Below are 26,124 nucleotides of genomic sequence, written 5' to 3'. Positions count from 1 at the left end.
GTGCAAAACTTGTTGATGACACTTTATGAATTTTTACGCTTCGCAAACTTAGAACGTCACATTCAATATTCCAAACAATTTTTAGGTGCTCAGGGTTCCTGGTAATATTTGTTCCAGATGACAGAACAATGATAAAATTCTCGTACGTTGGTGATGTAACAAACAAATTGAAATGGTGTTTGTGAAAGAAACAAAGTTCTGAACTAGCAGTTGTATTTTTCCATAGTTTCTAACATTGTAAACAAAAACTTGTTTGGTCAACATAAAATATAGTTAAATTTGATCCGCCAACGTCTTGACTCAGTAATATAAAAATTAGAACTTACGAAGCATGGCTGGTTTTGATACACTAAGCTGATCCATGAAATTAAAAGTTACACTTTTTCAGGCGTTGTGTGCACCAAATAACTAAACTTTGAATTATCATAGATACTTCAAACATTTAAAAAGCTTTAATTTGTTAAAAAATTGATTTCTTTTATTTCAATTGTATACTGTAAATAATCAATCCCGAACGTTTCGTTTGTTTATAATTTATGTTTCCATTTCTTTGAGTGCATAATTGAAAAGCGAAGCAAAACCAATGATCTTATATGTTAACCGAAACAAAACAACAACGTAATAACCGTGACCTATTTTGTTTTGCCAACTCACTAATGACCTTTTTCAGACGAGTTTCAATGAATACGTTTTTCTTCCTGTTTGAAACGTCATTTTACTAAATTAGTTCGTTTTTCATATTCGTAACTTCAAAAATTCGTAACCTATGCAGGATGACAATCAAAAACGTGACGAATGAGGACAACTATTAACGTCGATAAGGGAATATTGACATCGAATTTGAATCCCAAGCATGTGAATACTATCGTAAACGGAAATGGCTAATGACGTTGATTAGAATTGAACTATTGGTGTTTTTTCAATAGTGAATTTGAAGTGAAAGGGATTTTAACACATACAAATGTTGATCAAGAATGTTTCTTTTGATTCAAGGAATTCAGCAAAAATTCACCGTCTGTCAAGTAAAATTTAATTTTCTTAATGGAGCATTTACAGAAATCGCCGAATCAATTCGTTTATCACTGGTCTAGTTGTCACAAGTTTTTTGGTAACCGCTGTACAACGAATAACGAATATTAATTTCTGACAGTCAGAAGAACACAAAAAGCATACATATCTCAAAATCGCTTTCTATTTTTTTATTGAAATAATATAGCAAACTGTAGTGCTCAGTGCAAATTTAAAGCTCATTTAAAAATGCAATAGATGTGCTTTTAGATGGAACGCTGAAAAAGTATTTGGTAACAATTCCAGCGGAAAAATATTTTGTTAAAACCCTAGACAGTTTTGTAGTAGCTTCATTTTCTCGAATCAAGCGCAGTGACCATAGTTTCAAAATATTTTCCCTTGTTTGGCATACGCTCCTACTTCAAAATTATATTTAAAAATTTAAAACATTATATTCGTGCAACTGGAATTTTAAGAAGGACAACACTTTAAACTTCTCAGTAACGCGAGTTTTAGATGTCGACGTCGGCTCATCTCGCCGATATACAATTATTTACGGCATTTCGTTCAGCTCTATTGATTAGTAACCAAAAACATACGCTTCCATTTCAGGTGGGCGAATTCCGACGATTTTGAGAATTTTACATCATCTGTTCTATGAAAATAACCTACGCAAATACATTGTGATCAAATTTTTTTTTGATGTTTGAATGATAAATGATTTATTGAAATAAGGTCAAATAAATGCGCAGAAATCAGCATGAAAGTTACAAAATGGGAAGAAGATTTTGGGATTTTCAACAAGAAATTGTCACAATATCTAGTTAATTGTTGGGAAGTCGCCTGATTAGGCAGTGCTCTGGCGTTGGATGTGGGTAGCACGTTCCTGAAATTAATATCAATGTTGTAAATATAATGACATTTAATTGTTGATCTCACCTCTCCTTCTTTGTTGAAGAGGATGGTTTGGACGTTGTTTCCGCTTCCGAACGAGTCTTCAGCATCATAGACCAATTGATCTGGTGGTGAGGCAACTCCTTGGTTACGGGCGAAGATTTTGAGGGTCTTTCCGGCACGAAGGACAAAGTCTCTTGGAAGCGTGTAGACATTCTCACGTTTTCCGTCGATACGTCTCTTCAACTTCCACTCACCGATAGCCTGAAAGAGAACAAAAAATATTTGAAACTGTTGTGATTCAAGTTCCTACCTCGTCCTTGGCACGATGTGTGTTCTGGAGGACGATGAACTTTCCATCCGGCGATGCCTCGTGGATAGAAACATTTCCCTTTGCAGAACGCTGGAACGATTGACGGGATGCAGTTTCGCCCTTGACGACTCTCATCGTCTCTGAAAAAGGATGTATGTTTTAATGGAAAAAATTGTCTTTCTGCTACCGGTATCGGTTTCCTGTGTGATAGCATGGGTCTTGACAACCTGTTCGACAAGTTGCTTGAGTCCAGCACGGTTCTCTTCTCCTTCGAGCATCTTTCTGTAGATGGCGATTTCGGCATCCAAAGTTTGTTTGGTATCCAGGAGCATTTGCAATTCGACCATAAGGGCTTGGCATTCCTCACGCATTTTGCGGATTTGGGAATCTCTGTCGTTGAGGGCTGCTTCATAAGATCTCTGATCATCTTCCAATTGGTAGTTGAGCTCTTGAATTTGTTTCTCGAGGAGAGAGTTGCGGCTTTCAAGATCAGCGAGCTTTCCACGCAAATCGCTGAGTTGGGTGCGGAGTCTTTTGACTTCTTCTTTGGCATACCCTTGTTCCATGTTCTGTCTGGCAGACTGCGTTTGGATCTCTTGGACCTTAAGACGATACCAGGATTCCATGTCATTACGGTGAACGTTGTTGACTTGGTCATATTCCTCACGGATGTCACGAATAGCCGAGGAGAGTTCGTTCTTGAAGAACTCGCGGTTTTCTGGAGTAGTATCACGAGAAGCCAAAGTTTGAAGCTCCTTGATCTCATTGTCATGGACACGACGCAAGAAATCAATCTCCTCAAGAAGAGTTTGAACTTGGTTTTGGTAGTCAATACGATTGAGGGTTTCTTGATCCAAGTCGGTACGGGCTCTTTGAAGCTCAGAAAGCAAACGCTGATTCTCTTGCTTGATCCGCTTCACCTCATCCTCAAGCTGAGCAATACGACGTTTCAGAAGGCTAATTTCAGCTTCAAGATTAGAAAGGGTTACTAGAAGTGCGTCGATCTTAGCGCGATCCTGTTCACGGCCCTTGGTGGCATCTTCCAATCTGAAAAATACATTTTGTAGAAAAAGTATAATAACGGTAATATGCTGTTCATAATTTTCAAAACATATGTTCGTACTTTCTGCGCATCTCAGCGAGTTCATCTTGCATCTTCTTGAGTTGACCTTCCATATCCTTGCGTTGCTTATTGGTTTCATCAATCAGCTTTTGAGCATCCTATAATATAGTTTTCTAACCAAAAGTTTCCTTTCTGTATTTTCCTACCACAAGTTCTCCCTCATACATATTACGAATGTTGTGCGTGTCTTTTCCCCATTTGGAACGAAGTGCGTCAAGATCGGCTGCCAATTTTCTATTCTGGGCTTCTAGGAAACGGACCTAAAAAACAACTATTGGGTGTGGTCCATCTTATTCCTATTACACACCTTTTCGATGTAGCTAGCAAGTCGATCGTTCAAATCGCTCATTTCTTTCTTCTCACGTTCACGAGAGTCACGGATGGTTGATGCAGCATTTTGTCCAAATGGCGACAAGCCGGATCCAGCACCTGAGCGCATCTCGGTCACAATTTTGAGCATACGATCTTGGGCTGGAATATGTTGATTTAAATGTTTTGCACAGACAACAATAAACTTACAAGTAACGTTTCCGGTTGTACGCCCTCCGAGCGGAGCTCTAGCTGAAGGTGTTGTGGAAGTGAAAGACATCGCTGCAAATCGTAAATTTCTATTGTGAAAGTGAAAAGGGCCGACTGTACTCGGCAGCTTCGAAATTTCAAAATGAGGTTGTGAGTTGTATGGCAACCCCTGACTGCCGTAATGTGTGACCAAGGAATTAGTCGGAGGCTGACTGTAGAGACAAAAGCGGAGTCTCAACGGTGCGCAAACTAGGTGGGCGTCAAATTTCTTGCACTGCTCCTCACTTTTTATTCAACATTTTCTACTCCTCCTCCTTCATTGCTACCAACCGCAGCTTCCTCCCACACTAATGATAATAGCATGTAGACAAAAGGGATTAAACGAAAATTGCAATTTTTTGAGTTAGTTGAAATTGAGGGCACAAGAAAGGCTTACTCTTTTCAATCACTTCGTAATTGACAGTTCGTGTGGAACTTTGCTCGCTTCGAGCGCTAGAAGCGCTTGATCGTCGCGAAGATGGAAGAGAAACAATATAACCTTCCATAGTCAGAAAATGAAATTTTTTGTTCCTCAACTCTTTTTATACATGGCGGCAGAACAAAACAGGCAATGCAAAATTAATATATTTCAGTATTCTAGACTGTTGTATAAAGAGAAAAAAACCTATGAGTAACCTATGAAAATCTATGAGGAGAAATAGAAAACTCAATCAAATATTATTATTGCCCTTTTCCACGAAAGGAAATGAGATCATAGTTGTTTGCCTATGTATATTTATATTGATTCAAGTCGGTGTTTGGAATTTTTTTGCAAAGGGAGGCGTCAAGAATCACTTTAAAATGGGTGTGAAGTGAGGACGGAACGGCGGCTTCTTGATATCTGGCGCGAATGCGGAAAAAAGAATAGGTGTGAGGGATGGGCGCGTCCTCCAAAAATCATCTCATCCTCAACTCAGTCAACCCTTACGTCGTTACGATTCCTCTCGATTCTACTTTTTTCGCCTATTGGACATGCGTTTTTGCATAAATTCATACGTTTCGAGGCTTTGCTAAAGTGCGAAATGACATTTGAGATTTTTTTGGGTTGAGGTGATTCATTTCAATTTGCTACCGTGCCTACGCACTTTTGTGGAAGAGGAGACAAAAACTAGACAACGCCTCGGAATATATGTTTGTACAAAATTGTTCAAAAATTTGAAGTGAGAAGAAAATTAGCCTTGAATTAACTTTGAGTACTCACGAGTAGTTTATTGATTGATGACTAGTTCAAATGGAATAACGGTGCAAATATGTTTGAAAAAGTTTAGAAACACCTACATATATAAGTTGCGAGAATATGTGTTAGTTGTCTGGTTTTCACAAAAGCGATTAAATCTGGGAACACTCCTATTCTACTTCTGTCACTTTCAAGATTGAATATGGATTCGTTTAAATGAAATTCAAGCAACGGATTGAGCTTTAACTATGTAAAACACTGTATTTTTTCAGCAAACACGGTGTTTTATATTAGCAAGAGTATTTAAATTGCTCAGGTCTAAAAAAAAGTGATGTTTTTTAAACTATATATACATTCAGAAATGATCTACCAAGTTTTTGTAAATAAACTCCTGTTAGATAATTTATTTTGCCGAAGTGAATGCAATTTTCAGCCAGTTACTTACCCGGACGAGTAGTAGTGTACATTTTTATATAAAAAAGTAGTAGGATCTAGTTGCAAAAATATTCACTAGTATAAGATAAGCCTATGCGGATAAATGTGATGCTTCAATGACAATCGGAAAGATATCTCAATAAAAAATTGCGACAAGGCACAAGAAACGAGCCTCTTATTTACCGATGTGCTTGTTCATCTTGCACTCCGTCTTATCTCACTGTTTCATTAATCTTTTTTCTTTAAAAAACGCATGCCTGTAATGTTATTTTTTCAAAGTTTTGAATTTTCAATCGCTGATCAGTTAGATTTGTTAGTCTATGGTAAGCACCTTACCGCGAAATACAAAGGCAAACATTCCGCAACTCACCTCCTGGAAAGTCATCGGAATAATTTAAGTAGTTAAAATGAAGAAACTCACTTTCTCTGGTAATCTCCATCATTTTTGAAATGTTGATTGGTTAGGTACCGCTTCTCACTGAGAGAAGTATCCGTTTGAACGAGTTTCTGGAAAAATGGGAAGATAAACAGTTTTCTCTGCGTTCCAGCATGGCGGTGTACATAAAAAAGATATCTCGGCTCAAACATCCAGGGCTCTCGGCTATTGAACAATTTTCGAAAAGTACATAGTAAAAGGGAGAGGGGTTAAAATGGAACAGAATGATGTGTACAGTAAACAAAAATAAATGGCAGCGGCAAAGAGATGAGGCAGTAGCAAATGCATAGAAAACGGCGGCCCCGTGGCAGGTGAAACTTCATAATTACTGAGGATCATCTACTGTCAACCGGTCTAAAATGAGCGAGAGATCGTGTGAAAGTCGGGGACACTGCGATGGTTGCAGTACAAAAAAGTCGACGCACATTTCATCAGTTTGAGTTGTTTTTAGAACTCAAAATCTCGCAATTCCCACAATTTTAAACCAATTTGTGATGGTGTTACTGTCATAACGAATAACAATTCAAAAACGATGGGAGGGGGGGGGGTGACTTAAATAATCTCTCGTTTCTTGTCCAAAAATGAACTGGGCAGACGTGCTTATATTCAGTAGAATCTAAAATAACCGCTAAAATGTCGGCTTCGGCAAACAATTTTTTTTCAAGTTTTTCAGATTATTTGTCATGACTGATTCCATTTGTTCCCATAATTCAATGAGTAAGAAAAAAAACCAAAAACATATTTTCAAATCACAGATTTTTTAAAACAAGCTACAATGTTAGACGTCATAGAAAAAGTTAAATATTTTAAAACGGCACAGAACAACGTATTTGTGTATTATACAAGATCATTTAAAAAATTAATTGAATCGATTTAACTTCCCTGAGTGTGATCATGAATATTATTTACACCGTTCTTTAAATTTAACAAAAAAAACGTTGAAATGCGGATATAAAATGAGTACCGAGAAAAGTAAGTAGTTCAAATATAAATCTTCTTACTGATGTATCAATTGCGTTTTAGAATTGAACAATAAGCCAACTTTTGAACTTTTCACAAAAAAACATGGCAGACACAAATCAAGCATACGAATTAAGTTCATTGCCAAAAACGGCCGTGCAGCATAAAGGGTGTAAGACGGTGCGCAAAATCAGGTAAATTGATTCTGAAGTGGGTTCTCCCCAACCCCGACATTTGATCTATTTATATAAGGTACTGTATGATTCATGTCTTTCCTCCCGCACACTTGCCTCGACTTTTTTGGGTAGTTTCTCAAAAACCGATAGGGGTGTAGATGAACAAAATGGAACACCGAATGACTCACAGTAATAGTTTAGAAATTCGACGAAACATTTACCAGAAAGTAATATTTCAAAATAGTCGGTTCTGCTGTAAAGTTTTCTGTCTCCGGAAATGGAAACACCATGTACACACGGAAAGAAGGGCGAAGAAAAAGTGAATATGTCAACAGAAGTGGCGTACGTACCCGTACAAATTCATTGAAACTGGATGCGACTCGTCGAATACAATACGAAAAAGCGAGCACAAACATTCAATTACGCGTAACCGTATTTGAGTTGTGGCGGCAAAGATGTGTAGAATGGTAGTTGTAAAAGATGGGTCAGGTATTTTCTGTGAATTCGAGGTATTCGAAATAGGAGTGTTGGAATGGTGATTGCTTTTTGAAATGAAATTGGCTTATTTTCAAGATGACCGTCGTTAATGGGAACCTAAGATTGGAACCGATGATTGACAAAAAATTGGTTTTTGTTAAGAATCGTAAAACTTTCTACACAAAAAAACTTTCAAAATGTGGAAGAAAGAGCGTCGTGAATTGAAAATCTTGAAACTTTCATTTCCATAGTCATTTATTGTGAGAATAATAATCCATTAACATTGTGAAAACTTTCTTTGGATGCTGAATCTAGAACATTGTTTAAAAAATGTATAGCGATTTAACATATGTATGTTTTTCACTAGTTTTTGAGTTTTACATTTTTACAGTTTGTGCTAAAATTTCTTTTGAAAACATTTGAAAATTTAAAACATTTGAAAATATCACTATACTCTGTTATAATATCCCTCCTCAGTTTTCAAGCATTTCCTTTCAAACCATTCAATGATGAGGGATGCTTTTCATACTGCCACAATGACGGCCAAATTTATAATGCATTACAAACTGTGGGAGAAATTCTTTGGCACAATGTGACACCCCCACACACCAGAGCACGATGAGCTTCACCCACGACAAGTTAGCTGATAATATTTATTGGATTCGAGAAGAAGACACTAGGGAATGTTTTCCATTAATGTACCTAATTCTCGGAACAGAAGATACAGGTAATGATGGTAAAAGCTTTTCACAGATGGTAGGTTCATATTTATTTTTTAGCTTTACTAATTGATACTGGATGTGGTTGTGGTAACATCTACCATTACTTACGTTCATTGTCCTTTATGGAGAATATGAAAATAATTGTCGTCATCACTCATAATCATCCCGAACAGGTTTGACCTTTTTGTGCTAACTTTTTTCTTGATCGATTTCGTTTAGACGGGAGGCAATTGGCGGTTTTCAACAACCGGCAATAATGGATTGGCTCATTTGGTGGAAGATTTGTGTGCCGGGCGCAAGAATAAATATTATACCCGGTTGATGGATAGTAGCTGGCATTGGGAAATCGAAACGTACAAAGTGACCCGGTGGCTAAATGATGGAGACAAAATTATATTGGGAGATGAATCACATTTGATGAATATTGTTCAGGTAATAAATATAAATAAAGAAAAATAAGATTTTTTGGAATTATTTACGAAAAATCACTTTGAACACCGCATATTCATTATTAGTTTTACAGATTTAACAGTACTTTTGTGCAGGTGTTTGCCTAATTGTACTGAAAAATGCACCAAACCCCCATGTTTCATAATCAGATTTAGGCTATTCATAATAGCAAAAAATATCAATTTTGCTCATTTTTCTTTTTTGCATCGAAAATCTAGCTTCTGTGATGAAACAATTTTGCACTTTTTAGAAAATACTAGTCAGTTCAAATTTCGGGAAAAAATAATTTTTCAAATACTCTATCATTCTTTTTTTGCTGAAACAAAATATGTTGTTGAAATTAAGCGCGCCTCAAAATAACTTGTTAAAAAAAAAACATTCCAATTTATTAGAAGTAAAAGCATATTTTCAGCTGAAAATGTTGTGCAATTATACCAAAAACGCTATTTCTTGTTTCTTACACTAATCATTATTTTTAAGGTCATGTGGACTCCTGGACATACTCCCGACAGTATTGTACTTTGGTATCCGTACGCTAATCGTCTATTTGTCGGTGACCTCTTTTACCGTTTTGATGATATAATGTTCACGTAAGTCATAAATTATTATTGTTTGTTAAACAATTACTGGATTACAGCTACCAATATACAGACATTCGACAGTACGAAAATTCAGTCAGAAGTATTTTGAAGTTTGTGAAAAGTCAAGATGTTGAGGTGAGCTGGGGGTACTTTTGCCGAATATGTTTTAGATTTGTTCAGGTACGATATTCTGCATCAAAAAACGACACCGATAATAACTGCCTCCCAACGTTCAAGCTTTATCATAGGTTCTTATTGGCTGTTATTGCAGGAACACATGTTGGAACACATTTAAGGTACAAAATTGAAAAAAATATTTATTCATTTCAAAAAACTTTAAACATAGTTTGACTATAAAAAACAGTTAATCAGTTCAGAATTGATGAGGCGGAAGGAGTTCGTTACGAAACAAGAGATAAAAGTATGAAGATTGTGATTGGACGAAACATTGTCAGAAAGTTGATTGAAGCTAGAGAAAAAGCCACTCAAGTGCATTAATATGTATGGTATTGTTGAGTAAAATAATGTGTTTTTTGTTTTGACGTTCAATAAAATATATTCATACTTTTCATCACGATCTTATTTCGAATTCAAAGATTATTCCAAAACGGAGAAGACTGCCGATCCACTTGGTAATATTTCTTATGCAGAACTAGTCCGTCATCGTCTTTTTGTAATTCCGAATTGTTCAAATTGTCTAGTTGTCGATACATCAAACATAATAACTCAACGGTAGCGAATATGGTGCAAAGCTCGGTGAACATGGCGGATAAAGGCGTAAAATAGAGGAATAGAGAACTGAGAATGTCCGATGCTTCATTCATAGTTTGACCTTGATTCGAAATGTTCAATCCGGTCTGAGCGCAGGCAGATTCCATATTCTCTCCTATCCGATTTCTGTGTCTGTGAAAAGAGGAGAGAAGCAGAAGACCAGCTGATATCAGAGAAGCGATGAAAGAAACTGAAGAAGCCGCGCGGAAATTCTGACAATATGAAATTGACGACCAAGAAACCATTCAAATTCATAGTTTGTTACATATGTTTATGTTTTTGAATGATAAAAATGCTAAAAAATAATTCAAATGCTAAATTTTGTTTGAAAACCAAAAAAAAATTGAGTTCCATAGAATTGAACATCTCAAAACGCAACTTATGTAGATTAAAATCATCCATTCTTGTTGATATTTCATAGCACGTAGCTGGACCCCTAATGTTGATGGCTAAAAAAATTAATTAGTCTGTATATTACGGCTCAACAGTGATGTTTTTGACGCCTAAAATTTAAGGAAAAAATGAGTTCGAAAATTGTTCACATGAAGATTAAAATGGGACATTGAAACATAGCCAATCAGAAAAGTTTCGGACTACATTTTGTACACAAATATGCGTTGTAGACAAAATATATTTATCAATTGTGTCCTAAGCCGATTTAATATATTTTTTAAAAAAGTAAATCACAAACTGTTTCATATACTAAACACTTCCCAAACTCTGGTTCAAAATTGATATTTTACCTTACTCATTAAATAGAAAAAAAACTGTTTCTGAATACACATTTCTGTTTAAAAAAAAGTTATCCTTTAATAAGTAACACTTTCATCACATAAAACATCAGTTTAGTGAAATTGACCGGAAATTGAAGTAAAAATAAACGCGGGAAAGGATGGTGTGACTTGACTAGGTTCTAGGCGGCACGAACAGCAAATGTTGGTTTTTAAGTTATTAAATGCAAAACGTTTGATTTTTGAATGTTGGGAAATTGCACAATTTAGAGGGCATTGCGAGTGTCTGAGAAAGAAATGAAATGTTAATTGTTTTGGGCGCTGAAATGAAAGATGACCAGTGGCAAAGTACGGATGAGTTAAGGTGAGTAAAAGAAATAAATGCAAAGGGGTATGGGTGGGTAATGCGACTAGAAAACACTAAGCAAGTATATCCGTAATGTTGAAAATTGATAAAAGGGTGCATAAAACGAGAGTCAGTATGTATAAAAATGGAATCAGAACTTGACTCCAACAAGATTCAGGAGGACCATAATCATGGAGAATCCGGCCCAGGAGGAGATTAGCACAATCCAAATAGGGCTTTGGAATGGACTATTGTTTTTGCGAGGTACCGGGAAGTTAAGCACAGATCTGGCATGTTTGCGAGCAGCAGTGACGAGAAGGCAAGGAATTGCAAATTGAACAGCGACACCTGTAAATATTGTATTTAGTACTTGAAAAGCTCACAGAACATTGTTATTCAACAACAAAAAGTATAACAATAATCATTATGCTTCGTCCCCTAAATATGTACCTATCTACTACACATTTATGAGATTTGAAAGAAAAATGTAAGGGCTGGATTCAATCAAATTTTTTGCTGTTAAAAGAGGATTTTCGGGAATGGGTAGCCGTTTAAACAGTTACGATGTGGTGTCAAAAATCCAAAACGCACAGAATTGAAACAAAAACGTTTGGGACAAATAGTACATTTCGAGCTCGAAAATTCGCCAGTGACTGATTTTTAATTACCGTCTCATTTTTTGGTGGTAACAGATTTTTATTTATTTATGTTTTTATGTTTCAGTAAGTATTGAAATATGAACTACATTTTTCATGAAATTTATAATTGGCTTTTTCTTCAATTAGAAATGATAGCATTATGCTAACTCAGAATCACAAAATATTTGGAATTGATTAGTATCATGATATAATATCCTACCTGGGAAACTTCCGGTAATAGAAGCAAGGAGCAACATATCGTCTGTGAGCAAACTCAAAAAAGTAGGAAGTGCCAACACAAGAGCCGGAACCAACACATCGAATACCGATTTCTGAAATAAAACGAATAATTTGATCCCATTCTCTTTTCCAACCTCATTTCTAGCGTTTCTTGCTTCTCGCTCATCATCAGTATCGTTATCTTCAACCAAACTGTCCGCCTCGAGTAGGGACTCGTTCTCTTGCCTGTAAACCAAACTGATAATGTCAAATGTTGCAATATTATCAACTCACCCAACTTTCGGACACAAAATGTCTTTGACCACATTAAAATTATTGATCAATGTGAGTGCAATAATAGGGTAGCTTGAAGTGAGAGTGATGATTGGGAATAGGGCAAGGAAGTAGTCAATGATAGAGTAGATAAATGATGTGTTGCCATCATGGAAAAAGTTGAGAGTGTAGATATCTTGAACATGCTCGAAAGCAAAAGCTCCAGTAAGGGAAAGAGTGAAGTAGAATACCCCAACAACTCCATACACAAGTGCAATCTTGCCGAAAACGTTATCCTTGGTTCTGAAAGGACGAAGTTAATGTGATTGTTTCTAATTGTTGTTTTTCTAACTAGTAAGTTAATTTTTAGAGAAAAAATTATTTGCTTACCTCATTGGAGTGATAAGAGACGGAATACTGTGATGACACATGAAAGCATATACGGCACATCCAAAAAGTGATCCAAATCCGTGGAAGTTGTACGCAGGCGGATGAGCAGCAGCTCCGTCGCTAGAGAGTTGCATTGTTGCTAGGGAAATCATGAGAATAAACGCTGAAATTGTTTTCAAATTATAAATATAAATGTTATATTGTATGGATGTGATTAACTCACCCGCCCATCTTGAAAGCGTTGTCATAATTTGAATGTGACGAGTTTTAGTGATTCCAGCGATAACCATCGGAAGGCACACGACGACAACAAAAATTATCACAAAAAAGCGATACACTGTCATTCTTGTCAATATTTCTGGCCAAGATTCGTGGCAAGGATCACTAGATTTAACTGTAGAAGCGTTGATCGTGGCACTGAAATTTCTATTTTTATTTGATTCTAGGGGTGTAGTGTTTGGTGAAACAGACAGCAAAATGAGCATTATAAAATTAAAAAGAAACAAAATATATGTTTCCTATGAACGCCATTATCTAAGATGTTATTTTTTTAATTGACAAGTTTCTTACGACATATATTATCATTATTATACGCAATAAGTATTGAACTTCTTGCCCAAGCTTTATGTCGTTATAAATTTTATGAAACTGTTCAGTCAAACAGATGAAGCTAATGCAGTGAACCAGCTAGATCTAAAACATATTTTTGAAAATATTGCTGTTTTCCCAGTGACAGGAGCTAGTACCAATGTGCTTACCAAACGATATTCATTGCAGATTTTGGAACTGTAGTTGAGTAAATTGCAAGATCACCGAACAAGTAGATAATGATGGCAAAGTAGGAGAACACAAGCGAAACTTTTGACAAGAACATTGACGCCATCTCACTCTGCATAAAGTTTCTGCTAATTTTAAATTTATTTTGCAAAACTTACCACTTCAACCTTCTTTGAAATTTCAAAAGTGGATGGTCCATCGGCCACAACGACATCATCATATTCAACACGTCGTTTCTTAGAGAGAACTGCATTGGCAACGGAAAGTGCTTCGATGACAAATGTTGCAGCAACATAACTGAAATATTAGAAAATTCAAAATAATTTGGTAAGTATTTACTACTTCGATATCAAAAATCTTACATAACGATTGGGAAAATATGCTCCTCTTTCGTTGAATTTTTCAATTCTAATGCAAATTTTTTATAAAGTATGAATAATTTATTATTGACAATGCTCGTATTTTTATTCTAAATTTTTTTTTAAAATTGTATTTCGTCTTGTTTTTGAAACATGTATTTTGTTTTTCTTACATAAAACTGTTGTTTTCTAAACAAAATATCTTGTTTATCAACACTATCTTTGTTTTCTTTATCTGATGAACACACCTCATGAACGCGGAAAATGTAAGAAGAGTGATACTGAGGAGCCATCCAGCTGTTTGAAATGCTTTGGGGAGAGCCAATGCACCAGTTCCGACAATCAAATTAAATACATAGAGCAATCCGACCTATAAATGTATTGATTATTTTGAAAAGAAAAAGAAAACAGTATTGTATGACTCACCGTTTGGCTGTAAGTGCCACTGGTGCTGGAATCTGTGTTACTCTGCATTTTGACGAACAAATGAAGCAGAAACGATGGTTGTCTTATCACGTTATCGCTACATGCACCGACCTGAAAATTGTTAAATATTAGATGTTTGCTTTCTGAATAGAACAATGGGAAAAACTAATTTCAAATGGCAACTTTTAAATGAAAAGAAATAACATCAAAAACGATCTTTGGAAAATAAAAAAAAACATTTGAATGGTGTTATCGAAAAGCAGCGATCAACTAAACTTGCTTAATATGGAAAAGAAAAAGAGATGTCGCAAAGCGTAGAGAGACGGGAAGAGGGCAACGCAAAAAAAAACACGCGAGGGAGAAATGAATGAAGTCTGTTTACAACAGTGAAAGGGCCACGTCGTTTCGCGGGCATTCCCCTTTCCTTTCAGCTGTCTTTGCAACCGCGCTCTAACGCACTCCAATTATTCATTCAGTTGGAAAGAAATTGTGGGATGAGAGAGCTGTGTGTGGTAGGGGAAACCGAATGCTTTTGCCCCTGGCCATGAAAATGGAAACATTTTATGAGGAAGAAATCGAAAGGGAAAAGGTCAAAGAGGAATTTGGAGTGAGAGTGTAATATAATGAGAGGAATACGGGGAAAAAACTTCAATACAGAAGTAACATATTTGAAAGATTGATTTAAAATACATTTTCTTGCAAAGTATCTGTTAAAAAAAATAGACATTGTTAATTTTTGTTTTAGTTTAAGTGTTTCAGTTCAAAATCCTCAAAATCGATATTTTTTTAAATGTTTTTGCACTGCAAAAACTTATTATTTCTAAGAAACTGATTATATCACAAAAATTCTTCTAAAAACACAAAATTTTAAAAAACGTTCTGCAAACTAACATGTTTTCAGTAAGCAAACTTGGTCTGAATATATATTTTTTGAACAGACACAACTATATTTGCCAAATTGCTGATAAAACCATTGATCTCCATACATACCGCATGAAAACAATGTTTGTTATACAACTGAAAACCACACTAACTGATAAAATAAGTGAGAAAGAGGTAAAATTTTGATTTGATTACTAACGACCTAATGTATTTCGCCATCGGATTTGGTCAGTGTTGTTCAAAAATCAAATGTCAAAACATTACTAAAGCTGGTTGTAAGACATAGGGTCGCGTCCACCACAAGCACTATGATAGAAAGATGAGGGAAAAAAGAGAAAAAATTATGTTTGCCCTGTTGAGAAAGTCTTATTGATTCAAAGGTCAATAAAAGCTTCCATTTCAAAATAATCGAGGTGTTTGGAGAGGAGGAAGGGCGTCGAGGAGTGGAAAGGCGACAAAATGAAAGGCGTTAAGTCGAGAGTGTTATGAAAAGCAAAATGTAATGCGCTCTGAATATTGTGAGTAGTTTGCAATAGGATAATGTGTTTGAGTTTGGCTGTTTATATGAAATAAACAGAAAAAGGATTACTTAGATTAACTTTCATGTTTAGTTGTTTCGGTGAGATCTCTTAAAGAAATTATTGTTCAAAATGTATGTTATTTCTCTGTATGTGTTCTTTTCTAGTTTCTGGTAATCTGCTAATTAACAATCATAACTTTTTTGAATACACGGTCGTTTTTGTACTTGTTGAAAAACTAATTTCTTTTACTCTACAACAAACTATAATTTTGAATGTTAAAAAAAACATGTTTAAGGTATTTTGAAAATTTCAGTCGAAGTTAGGGAAAAATAAAATTTGCTCACAAGATATTTAGCCACTTTGGCACCAAAGTAGTGATTTTAAATAATTTCAAAATTAGTTCACTTAAAAAGAATTTCTCGAAATTTCAGTTGAATTAAAATTGGTATTCACCTACGTAATAAAATGTCGAAAAGAAAAAAAAATTACAGAAAACTTCAAAATACAAAGTTTAATATTGGTTTTTTTGGTAAAAATTGGTTGAAAAAACACCTCACTAAATTTCCTTCTCAACATAAATGATGGAATTTCAATAAAGCATTGAAATTTGATGCTGCCAAAAGTTTATACTTTTCAGAAGGAAATATATTTGAAACTCGATCATTGTATTGAGAGAATACAAAGAGAAGACCACGTGAGCCTATTCACCCGCATACTTAATAACCAATGACATACTTAAGTTTACGCTGCGAACAAATTCCCTTTTCTGAAGACCAATTTAGACTTTTAACTAGACCGTTTAGACTTAACTTGTCTTCCTCGACAGAGAAATAGAGAAAAGTTTCTCCAATCAGCTGGAAACATTTTGAATATTTCTTCAAACTCATATCACATTCGATGCACCATGACAAGAACTTCAATAAAACAATAAAAATATAAAAAGTTAGGAGTCAAATTTTTTTAAAATTTAAAACTAAAAAAAAAAAAAAAAAAAAAAAAAGATTAATTTAAAAATTTAGAGTGACAGATTAATTTATAAAGTTAGAACGACATATTAATTTAACAAGTTAGAACGACAGATTAATTTTAAAAGTTAGAGTGACAGATTAATTTATAAAGTTAGAGCGACTCGTCTTCTCTACTTGTTCCGCCTTCGGTACACAACACCTTGCTAGCCTTCCTAGCTTTTCTAGCCATTTTCCATCATTTTTGAAAAAAAAATGTGCAAAAAAATGTGCAAAAAACGTGCAAAAAAACGAGTCGATTTTCCAATTATTATAAATGTTTAATTCTGAATAATATTATAGAATATTTTTTAAAAAAATTAAATAATTTGATTAGTAAACAAAATTTTACAAGCAGCCGATACATTTGCAGTAAAAGAAAAAGTGACACAATTGAGGCATTGGGGGAGTAGAAAATTGGATTAACAAGTTGATAGAGTAGGAAAAATGAGAATTATATTTATCGTAAGAAACAAAAGTGGAGACAGTAACAAGGAGATGATTAATTTTGTGAGTTTTTTTTTTAAATTTCTGTTGTTGTAGAACTTAAATGACGTCCAAGTGACTTTCTCAGTCATCCTTCTTATCATTTGCTTCCTCATATACTTCTTCCTCTGATTCGGTTCCAAAATAGATTTTATGGATTCTGTGGAACGCTGAGAAGAGGAATGAGGTGAAGAATCCGCTTAGCATAAAAGCTGTGATATGATTTGCAGAGTACACTGTCAGAATCCAGTGACCGTATATGTTCAGCAAAAACACTGTGCATTGAGACTGAAATATTAAATGTTTTTCGAAACAATTTATTATTATTTTTTCGAAATAACTATTTTTACTTTTAGTCTGTTTTTGTGCACAAAAATGTTGAATTTGGGCAAGTTTTTATGATTATGCCGCTATTCCAAAAAAAAAAATATAATCACAACTGAAATTTTCCAAACATGACGTTAGTTCCTAGAAATCTTTTCTTTCTTATCTTTATGTCTTGATTTAAGAAATCTTTCGCATTATAATTTCTACGAAATCAAAATTTTTAGGAAGTTTTTTAAAAAAACCAGCACAGTTCTAAAGTTTTTTGTTGTTATTTTTTCCGTTTCTACTTTAACGACGGCACACAAAAATACTTTTTTTTATTTAAGTAGAAAATTGCGTAAGTGATCGAGAGGTATTTTAGAAAAATTGGAAATTCTAAGTTATTGCGGTGTTTGCAGTTACACAGCAACAAGGCGTCTTGCTATTTGAAACCTTGAGAATACTGCAATACTAAAAAGTCTGGGAGCCATTTACAAATTTTTACTTGGTTTTTTTCAGAATTTAGTTTTTTTTTATAATATCATTTTTTCTTTTGCATGATAAGAATAATAATTATTTAATTAACATAGTATTGAAGAAACATCTTCGCGAATTTTCATGCGGTGCCACAACTCTTCCGCAATTACGAAGCAATCGTTTTAATGTTCAAAAATCCGTAGAAACATGTTTTTTTTTCTTAATTAGATCACTGCACTTTAAGAGTGTTTTTGAGAGTTTATTTTTGTGATCAAATTTATCAAAGCTACGAATTACCATTATTTCTTTAGCAGTCTTGTATGAAAAATTAATATCGGGCAAAAGAAATGTGAAATTTATCAGGATTATAATTCTTAAAATACGGTGTCATAATTTTTGTAATTTTTTTGAAATTTCTTGTTTCTGTTCCCAAATTTCTTTTCATTTTCAAATACTTTGGTTGAATGCCATACCAGAAGTCGACTTGCTATGTAGCTCGTTTGCATTTCTGGCGAGTAGAATCTTGCACACATCGATGTTACTGCTGGCATCAAATTCAATGCACCAAACAAACGACACCATAAATAATGATGAGAATCAAGTTTGTTTTCCGGTTTCAGCTGAAACAACCCGCTTGAATGTTGAGCTCGTCATTATTTATTCGACAAAAACCCACGATTAGACTGAGCACATGTTGTGGAAAGGCAATGTGAATAATTGCGTAAGAAAGAGTCAATCCGGCGTCCAAATAGAATGCATTTTCAATGTAGAACGTGCATTTTCCCTGCAATTTTCGACTTTTTTAAACCGACACCAATCCATTTTTGATTGCGCATGGGAAAAAATTTAATTTGAGTCAGAAAACGTACCTCGACCCATAAAGTTGTTCGTTTGACCATTGCCTCGATCTCGTCCTGGTTTGTTTTTGTCGTGTAATACATTCGGATAACTTCTGACAAGAACCAGAGACCATCGGTGAATGCCACACAGTAGAGGTACTGAACATTTGAATTATGTTGATAACTTTAAATCAAACATAAATGTATCGATTTCAAACCTGATTTGAAAGCTCCAATCCTTTAGCAGATTTTCCTATAATGTGCATGTAGGCAAACAAACGGAAGATGAGACAAATGAATGAGGAAATTAGCCGAGAAAATATAACCGATCGTTCTGGTTTCCCAAGTTTTTGCGTTTTCCATAAGAAATATCCAGCTCCAACCTTTAAAATGTTTTTATTTAGTTAATTTTCCAGCGCTGAAAATCTTTCAATTAGCGTACATGGAGTGATGAACAAAAGGCTTGAATAAATCCATGAATATTCGTGAAACTCCCGTTTATCTGAAAATTATTTAATTGAAAACATAACTTTCAAATTTACTTTTTGCCATCGGCCTTTTTATTGTTCATAAAATGAAAACTTTAATGACACGCTATGTTAACTTCACCAAATTGTTAATTTAATCTCTTTTTGTAAATCAAAAATTGAAGCTTGAAGCGATTATTAGTTTGAAAATTGTTTTACATGAATGTAAATCATTTTAATTTTCCAACGTTGTTTTGACATCAGAATATATCAAGAATTGACTTACCGTTGGTTTCAAAAATTGCTGAGCAGCAAATGCAAAAAGAATTGCTAGTACCGCGTGTGCCGAAATTTGAAATTTGAGCTTGAGTGGATCAGAGATTTTAGGAAAAACGGAGAGCATAAATAATCCTCCAATAAGAGTATGTGGCACCATATAAAGCATCTCATTGTTCATCGTGATATTTGGAAACGAAGATATCATGTTGATAAGTCGACTTACGAGTTGCCGATTGAGAACCGTCTCAACTGGTTCTTACACAAGTAAGTGGCAAATATGAGAAACAACGTGGTCTCTCGCAGAGAGCTAAGGGGGCCACCGAGAGAAAAGAGAAAAAGAAGAGAGGGCGGCCCCTTCTCGTCAGTGCACATCGGCAGATGGCTCGCGGAAAAAGCTAAGGAGAACGAAGTGTAGGACGTTGTGCGCAAGAGAAGTCAGAGAAACGGGACGGCGACGATTTATTCGCAAGTGGTGGTCAGTGGCGTCCGTTTGGTGTCTCAGGCTTTCCCTGAAGTCGTGTGTCTCGGAGCATTCTCCCCGTGCGCGAAAAAGAATGTGGAAGAAGAATTGAATTTGGGCAAACCGAACGGGTGGCGGGCGGTAAACCACAACAACTATAACAACAACAATAGTGCTGCTCTCATTGAATATTTAAACAACTTTCCTGCTGAAGCAGAGCGTAATACTGAAAAAACAGTTGTTGTTCTTTTGATTTCCGACAAAAGCAAATAGCACTACATTTGGGTTTTTCCCGTCAACTTCCATTCTTCAATAGTTATTCTCTTTCAATTGCATCGTTTCATCTATTAACTAAAAGGATATTCAATTTTTTAATTTTTACAAAATAGTAATTGAAATATGTACTGGTTGTTAGTTATTCGTTTAATACTTTAAATTTAAAAAAACAACTTTTCGAAAAATTAAATGAACACTGTTTTTTTAATTTATAAGATATATTACAAACGAAGAGATTTAAGATAAAAAATTACACTAGCCGGTAGAACTAATTTGCTCAATATAATTAAGGAAAATTTTTTATTACAATTTTAGAACACAGGCAATTTTTTGAATATTGTTTTGTTCTTTTTACTCTTCTTGGAGTGTGCAATCAATGTTGATTGGAAATTCTACAAAATGAATATGTTCTCCGATTCTTTTTTCAAATTGAATTTTAATGAAAGAAAATAAAAATATTAGCTTTAATTGAACATATTTTTTATTTTAGTTGAAACTGTTTTTTCTCAAACATTGTCAGAAGATCAAAAATCGCTACACAAAGTTTCAATAGGTTGTCGGCAATTTCAACAGCAATTTTCAATTTTCTGACAACTTTTGAGCATTTTCCTATTTATCTTAACTAAAATTCGATGTACATCCTTGATCACAGTCCCTATGGAAACTGTTTCTCTAATGTTGCACTCCCACATTTGTCTTGCGGGTACTAGTTTATTATAACCCCACATTTTGAAAATTAATTTCTTATTTAATTATTTAATTATTCTAATTAAACGTGTTAACTTTTTTAGTCATTAGGTTTAGATATGATATTTCAATAGACCTCAAATTCCAAATAACATGTTTAAAAAATCAGTTAAAAAAGAACACGATTGGACATAAAATTATTGGTCGCACAACTGTAGAAATCACTCTTTCATTAACAATAATTGATCACAAGTTAGTCTTCCAGTGCCTATTAGATTTTTACACAAAATTGATATTCAACGCAATACTAACAAAAATAATATTTGATAGTATTTATTGATATTGGTAAACTATGCTGCCAATAACTATTTTCTACCCCTCACTGAAAGCATGCAATATATTTTTCAGCGTGGCAGATGAAACTTGATGAGCTGACGGTTTTTAATGGCCAAATTTCATGCTTATGTTTACATTCAGGAAAACGTGAAAAACACACTAATGTTAAAGTTTTAATGTTGGTCAGATAAGCAGTGGAATTACATTAAACATTTTCTAAACATCAACCTTCCACAAAATATGTGTTTTTTCTGAAATTTGTTGCCATTTCATCATTTTCATGCTGTGTAAAATGTTAATCTACATTCTAAATAAATTGTTTTCGAAATAAGACAAATACTTAATTGTGTTTTTCTAATGGTGAAGCCATTACGGAACATTTTCTGGTAAACAATACTTGTTCAGCTATATCCGTTTCATGGAATTCAGTTACTTCGCAAAACACAGCTGATTTACAGAGTATTTTGATTACAACTAGTATCATATGCAACTCTTTTAGTTTTATAAAACGTTTAGTTCATAAAACAATTTGTTTCAATTTTACAATACCATTAATTAACATCATTTATTCATTTATTGACAGTAAGATAAAACAAATAAATTTGAAAATTATTCGCACTTATTTTATTGTATTTGAGAAGAAATTACTTTTTTTTTTAATTGAAATAATTTTTTCTGCGACTCGAATAGAAAATCTGCTGTGAAATTTAGATTACAAATGCGCTTAAATAAAATTTTTCTACGGATGACTGTGACAAACATAACGAATTTCGAACGACTTGAAAATCTTAATTTTGAAAAAAAAACATGTGTATTCAAGAAAATTGTTTCAATTTATCAATTGACTATCCTGTTTAATTGTTACGTTTCTACCATAACCGTCTAGTTGCTCTCATATTGAATAGTAATTGTTTGACAATTTTTCGAAGATCATATATGTAGGTGATGTTTGGAACAAAACTGAGCTAAAAATATTTGTTCCTTTATCTTTTAAGATCCCCACCAAAACTGAACTTTGTATGAGTTGAGCATTATTTCGTGTGAAGTGTGTGACATGGTTTAATCCGCACTTGGTTTCCATATGGTTTTGCAAAAAGCATTGAGCGTCAGTTTGTAAACAACAAAAGATGTGTTTATATACTGTGTCCCAACAATAAATTCTTTAAAATTATTGACACCAAAGTGTTTAGATTCTTTAATAAACTTTATGTATTTTTAGATGCGGAAATATTTTTTTTGCACACTCCACCTACACAGCATAATTTTCCTATACAAATTCTTCTTATCCTTTAAAAGTGCACAAAAAATCCGTTGATGTTTGCAGTGATATACTTGTTTAAAAACTATTTTGATAAAAGTTTAAGCGTCGTGTTCGATGAGAATGTAGGTGTTCTGATGCTTGGTCGATTTCAATTTCGTTTAATGTTTTTGATCCCGTTTTCGTCGCAGGATATTAATGAACGTTTCAATACAGATCCGTAAAAGTCTTTGTAAAAATGGGAGGAGTTTCAAAACAGTTTTCATTTCCCAGATCATTATGTGTAGAAGATTTATATTTTGCAAGCTTTATCCGGCATTCAAAACGCTTGAAATACATTGAAAATATTAAATATAATTTATTCTTCACATGAAAATAGTTGAGGGGCTACTTTGGGTAAATTATATTAAAGAAAACATGTACAAAGTAAAATTACGCATCATGAGTATCTTTTTGTTACTTTCGTGTTATTTTTTTAAGATTCTTGCAATTTCAATTAGTATATCAGCAATTCTCATAAAATACATGGTTTGTTTTGATCGTTGCTGTGTTTCTTCTGATGTGGTGCGTTTAGCAACTCTTTTAATAAATAACTCGAAAATAACAATGCTTTACTCGTTTACAAAATTTACCGATTTTAATAAATTCGTGTGCCTTCAGTAAGGCTCTTCAAAATCTAGTGAAATTACAATACAGGTAGTTCCTCTTGTATCCCATCCTCAAATTATTGTTTTCTTAGTGAGTGTGATAACGACCTCAACATCAATCATCACTTATTTCGCACTCATTAGTAGTCTTCTATCCAATTGTATCTGATATTCGACTTATCCTTCAAAATGAGTGACATTTCTATAGTTTGTGTATATCAACTGTCATTATGCACACCGCTTTCATGCTTGCTGGGAAAAAGTTTAGAATTGCTGAAGACATACTAATGATGGCTCAAATTTGATGTTCAAGTGCTCACACTCAGTGCATATTTGCTGAATGAGGAACTCAACTGGCAAATTAATTAGTGAACAGGAAAGGGAAGGGTAAGAGAAACGGGAAAAGGATGAGAGGAGCAGCCTCACAAAGTCTTTCTCTCCATTATACACTTTCCACTACTCCAGCTTTCAAAAATATCCACCCTTCTTCTTTTTCTGTCTCCATATTTTTGTCTACGCCCCCTTGCTTCTGTCTGGGTGGCCAGTATTGTTGTTTTTGTGTCCGAGACTTCATCACTAGAATCGCATTTTTTAAAATGATGTATTTTTTCATTTTAGAAAATTTCCATGTAAATGGAAGATTCGAGGTTTTTAAAAACTAACTGTAGAAACAATTTAATGAAAATAACCTTTAATCTCAAAGGTACTACTAGATTAATTCGTTATGGAAATATCTTAACCAATGTGACAAAAATGTAACTATTGTGAAATCGGAAATTGATAAGTCGTTTACCATTAATTCAAAATATTTGTTACTAACATACCAACAAATCTTGATTTTGTGCATATAGCCAAAATGTTTATATTGTCGGAAAAATAGGGCAACTCAGTTTTCCCTTATCACAATTTTTAGGCCAACCAAAAATAAAATGCTTGTCTAGATTTGAATGTCAATTTTGTTTTAATAATGCGTATATAAACATTTTAGGAATTTGAACAATTAATTTCGGAAAAAAAATCGAAATGCCATAATAAAATTGTTCTTTGATGGGACCAAAATCGCCCACAAACTTCCTTTTAATCTAATTCCGGCTATGCCGAAAGAATTTTTGGCTGGTGTGCCCAAAATAGCCGCAATACTTCCCACTGTCGCCCCGTCCCCTACTATAAATATTCTTCCTAAAACGGCAGTTTGCAATTTTTAACTAATTTCCGATTAAAATTAAAAATGTTCTTATTAAAAAATTAATTCATTGATATTTTCAAATACTATTTTCTTGCCACACACGCACATACATACGCAATAATCTTTGTTTCTTGGCAATCTCCAACCCATGCGTTTTCTATTTTGACTGGGCTAGCAGTCTGTGTGGCCGCGTGGCGCAATGGATAACGCGTCTGCCTACGGAGCAGAAGATTGTAGGTTCGAATCCTGCCGTGGTCGAAACTTTTTTGGTTAATATCATGGTATATGATTTAAAAAAAAAGTTCGTAGAAATCCTACTGCGTTTAATTGTAAGCACAAAACATATATCTAATTTTCTCAAAGATAATTGTTCACCAAATTCAGTTTTCAACATAAAATTTGTGAGCAACCTGTGCTTTGCTGCTCCACCTTTTGAAATTTCTAAGAGAGTTCGTTACACAACGTAGTGTCATAAATCGAACCTTTTGTTGTGGCAACTGCTGCCTGTCCAGTTCTCTTTATCCTCTGTTTCAAGTGTTTTTTCGCCAAACAAAACTGAACATGTGTCGTTCTTACCTAACAATCTCTTATGAGTCACAATAAGTCTCTCTTTCTGGTTTAGTGTCCAATACACTTTTTTTTTCCAAAATGACCCCTCTTCCTTTTCATTTCCTGTTCTTATCAGTGAATCCGTGAAAATTATTTTGCGTGAATGGACTTTACCGGAATCTAAACTGAAAGGTGGCAGGTCTAGATGTTGCTCCTGATAAGAAAATTGTGATTTGCCTGGCAAAAATGATTGAAAAATTCGAAGCATCAATTTTCAAATAACACCATCACATATCTAGATTTTGTTTTAAATCTAAATCATCATTCGAGATATGCTTTGCATGTTTCATGTAGTGATTTTTTGCACTCGGGCTTCATGCGTCCCTTGTAGGTTTTTGGAATTGTACAGTGTCACGTGTTCCATTTTTAACATTAGTTGAGTAGTTTTTTTTTTTTGAAAAATCCGTAGCAACGATATTAGTCGTTCAATGCTTACTTCCTATTACATTTAACAAAAAGGTTTCGTGTCGAGACCATGTACCGTACTTTGAAAGAAAAACACAAATTTTGCATTTGGATAAAAAAAAGTTACAGCAATGCTACAGTATCCTAACAGTATCTCGACATCATACCGAGACTAACTATTTAGTAAGTTTGAAACGTATAAGTGAAGTGTATTTGTGTAAACGTGAAATGTATTGTTTTGAAGTATAAGTTCAGGGTTTGAGCTGTTCAACTGAAACAATCAGATCTAAACTATTACAAGTTTCAACATCAAATATTTATATTTTCAATAAGTTAATGATGGTAGTCCTGACTAAAATGTTGGCTACATTCAGTTAGCAAAAAGCCATTGATAGAATTTAAAGAATAGATTATATTTTTTATTAAATCCTAAGTGAGAATAAATTCAAATTATTAATTTTTAAATGAACTTTTGAATTTGATACCGCAAAAGTGTGTAATGCAGTCTAGTGATATTTCCGACGGAAACTCAATTCAGTTTTATCAACGGAAGTGTCTATTAAACTTTTAACATGGCGAAAACCTCTCTAAACAGCTATCAAAATGTTTCGTTGAGGTAAACGACATACGAAAGAAGATACTTATCTGGGTATGTTTTGTGACCTTATTCTCGTGTCCCTAGTAGTAATTCGATACCGATAACATGATAACTGCAAGTGTAATAAATGATAACTTTTATTTCTTGATATTATTGTTAGT

General features: G+C 34.2%; 5 protein-coding genes and 4 non-coding genes across 14 annotated transcripts; 4 read left to right on the top strand and 5 right to left on the bottom strand.

The window, feature by feature from the left end:
* Positions 1 to 1,700: 1,700 nt before the first annotated feature.
* On the bottom strand, positions 1,701 to 6,017 carry ifa-1 (the record flags this gene model as incomplete). Of its 5 annotated transcripts, none has more annotated exons than NM_171777.9 (9): positions 1,701 to 1,894; positions 1,948 to 2,166; positions 2,216 to 2,355; positions 2,403 to 3,262; positions 3,339 to 3,436; positions 3,485 to 3,598; positions 3,646 to 3,809; positions 3,858 to 3,929; positions 5,930 to 6,017. In NM_171777.9, the coding sequence occupies 9 exons, from the start codon at positions 5,949 to 5,951 to the stop codon at positions 1,856 to 1,858; spliced, it is 1,728 nt and encodes a 575-aa protein (NP_741902.1). The 5 variants fall into 5 exon arrangements, with proteins under 5 accessions (NP_741902.1, NP_741903.1, NP_001076764.1 ...); NM_171778.7 differs by lacking the exon at positions 5,930 to 6,017 and adding an exon at positions 5,519 to 5,646 and having other exon boundaries at positions 1,714 to 1,894; NM_001373503.1 differs by lacking the exon at positions 5,930 to 6,017 and adding an exon at positions 4,294 to 4,402 and having other exon boundaries at positions 1,717 to 1,894.
* Positions 4,721 to 4,893, top strand: C03A3.6. Its single transcript, NR_072111.1, has one exon. It is a non-coding gene; the product is annotated as an Unclassified non-coding RNA C03A3.6 (non-coding RNA).
* Positions 6,018 to 6,192: 175 nt separating the features above from the next.
* On the top strand, positions 6,193 to 6,309 carry C03A3.5. The gene has a single exon (NR_072110.1). It is a non-coding gene; the product is annotated as an Unclassified non-coding RNA C03A3.5 (non-coding RNA).
* A 1,819-nt stretch (positions 6,310 to 8,128) lies between these two features.
* On the top strand, positions 8,129 to 9,878 carry C03A3.3 (Metallo-beta-lactamase domain-containing protein). Its single transcript, NM_077479.3, has 7 exons — positions 8,129 to 8,284; positions 8,337 to 8,452; positions 8,499 to 8,711; positions 9,210 to 9,319; positions 9,367 to 9,445; positions 9,491 to 9,606; positions 9,688 to 9,878. The coding sequence occupies exons 1-7, from the start codon at positions 8,176 to 8,178 to the stop codon at positions 9,806 to 9,808; spliced, it is 864 nt and encodes a 287-aa protein (NP_509880.2). The 5' UTR covers positions 8,129 to 8,175; the 3' UTR covers positions 9,809 to 9,878.
* A 22-nt stretch (positions 9,879 to 9,900) lies between these two features.
* Positions 9,901 to 10,188, bottom strand: C03A3.9 (uncharacterized protein; the record flags this gene model as incomplete). Its single annotated transcript, NM_001361819.3, has 1 exon — positions 9,901 to 10,188. One exon carries the CDS (start codon positions 10,186 to 10,188, stop codon positions 9,901 to 9,903), a length of 288 nt encoding a protein of 95 aa, NP_001348783.1.
* Positions 10,189 to 10,874: 686 nt separating this feature from the next.
* C03A3.2 (Transmembrane protein 104 homolog) lies at positions 10,875 to 14,351 on the bottom strand. The gene is made up of 10 exons (NM_077478.8): positions 14,241 to 14,351; positions 14,063 to 14,184; positions 13,614 to 13,752; positions 13,437 to 13,567; positions 12,902 to 13,095; positions 12,679 to 12,841; positions 12,310 to 12,591; positions 12,171 to 12,261; positions 12,017 to 12,128; positions 10,875 to 11,506 (listed from the first exon to the last, which is right to left on the bottom strand). Exons 1-10 carry the CDS (start codon positions 14,286 to 14,288, stop codon positions 11,310 to 11,312), a joined length of 1,479 nt encoding a protein of 492 aa, NP_509879.2. The 5' UTR covers positions 14,289 to 14,351; the 3' UTR covers positions 10,875 to 11,309.
* A 2,296-nt stretch (positions 14,352 to 16,647) lies between these two features.
* Positions 16,648 to 19,838, bottom strand: C03A3.1 (the record flags this gene model as incomplete). 2 transcript variants are annotated; one of them, NM_001029172.5, is made up of 7 exons in its annotated part: positions 16,648 to 17,421; positions 18,390 to 18,536; positions 18,593 to 18,700; positions 18,786 to 18,914; positions 18,974 to 19,138; positions 19,198 to 19,257; positions 19,509 to 19,838. In NM_001029172.5, the coding sequence occupies 7 exons, from the start codon at positions 19,704 to 19,706 to the stop codon at positions 17,218 to 17,220; spliced, it is 1,011 nt and encodes a 336-aa protein (NP_001024343.2). The 2 variants fall into 2 exon arrangements, with proteins under 2 accessions (NP_001024343.2, NP_001024344.2); NM_001029173.6 differs by lacking the exon at positions 19,198 to 19,257 and having other exon boundaries at positions 17,218 to 17,421; positions 19,509 to 19,706.
* Positions 19,839 to 24,531: 4,693 nt separating this feature from the next.
* On the bottom strand, positions 24,532 to 24,623 carry C03A3.8. Its single transcript, NR_072109.1, has one exon. It is a non-coding gene; the product is annotated as an Unclassified non-coding RNA C03A3.8 (non-coding RNA).
* On the top strand, positions 24,537 to 24,609 carry C03A3.t1. The gene has a single exon. It is a non-coding gene; the product is annotated as a tRNA-Arg (tRNA).
* Positions 24,624 to 26,124: the final 1,501 nt, after the last annotated feature.

The sequence above is a fragment of the Caenorhabditis elegans genome, chromosome X (genome assembly GCF_000002985.6).
Source record: "Caenorhabditis elegans chromosome X".
NCBI classification, from domain to species: Eukaryota; Metazoa; Nematoda; class Chromadorea; order Rhabditida; family Rhabditidae; genus Caenorhabditis; species Caenorhabditis elegans.
This window is presented reverse-complemented; position numbering and strand designations above follow the sequence as displayed.

Bases quoted from the DNA above. Each gene is read 5' to 3' on its own strand.
- C03A3.3 (NM_077479.3), top strand. From the start codon at position 8,176: ATGAGCTTCACCCACGACAAGTTAGCTGATAATATTTATTGGATTCGA. The intron at 8,453-8,498 runs GTTTGACCTTTT...GATTTCGTTTAG, and splicing joins CTCATAATCATCCCGAACAG to ACGGGAGGCAATTGGCGGTT. The intron at 9,320-9,366 runs GTAAGTCATAAA...ACTGGATTACAG, and splicing joins TTTGATGATATAATGTTCAC to CTACCAATATACAGACATTC.
- C03A3.2 (NM_077478.8), bottom strand. From the start codon at position 14,288: ATGCAGAGTAACACAGATTCCAGCACCAGTGGCACTTACAGCCAAACG. The intron at 14,185-14,240 runs GTGAGTCATACA...ATACATTTATAG, and splicing joins GTGGCACTTACAGCCAAACG to GTCGGATTGCTCTATGTATT. The intron at 12,129-12,170 runs GTTGGAAAAGAG...GTTTTATTTCAG, and splicing joins CAAGAAACGCTAGAAATGAG to AAATCGGTATTCGATGTGTT.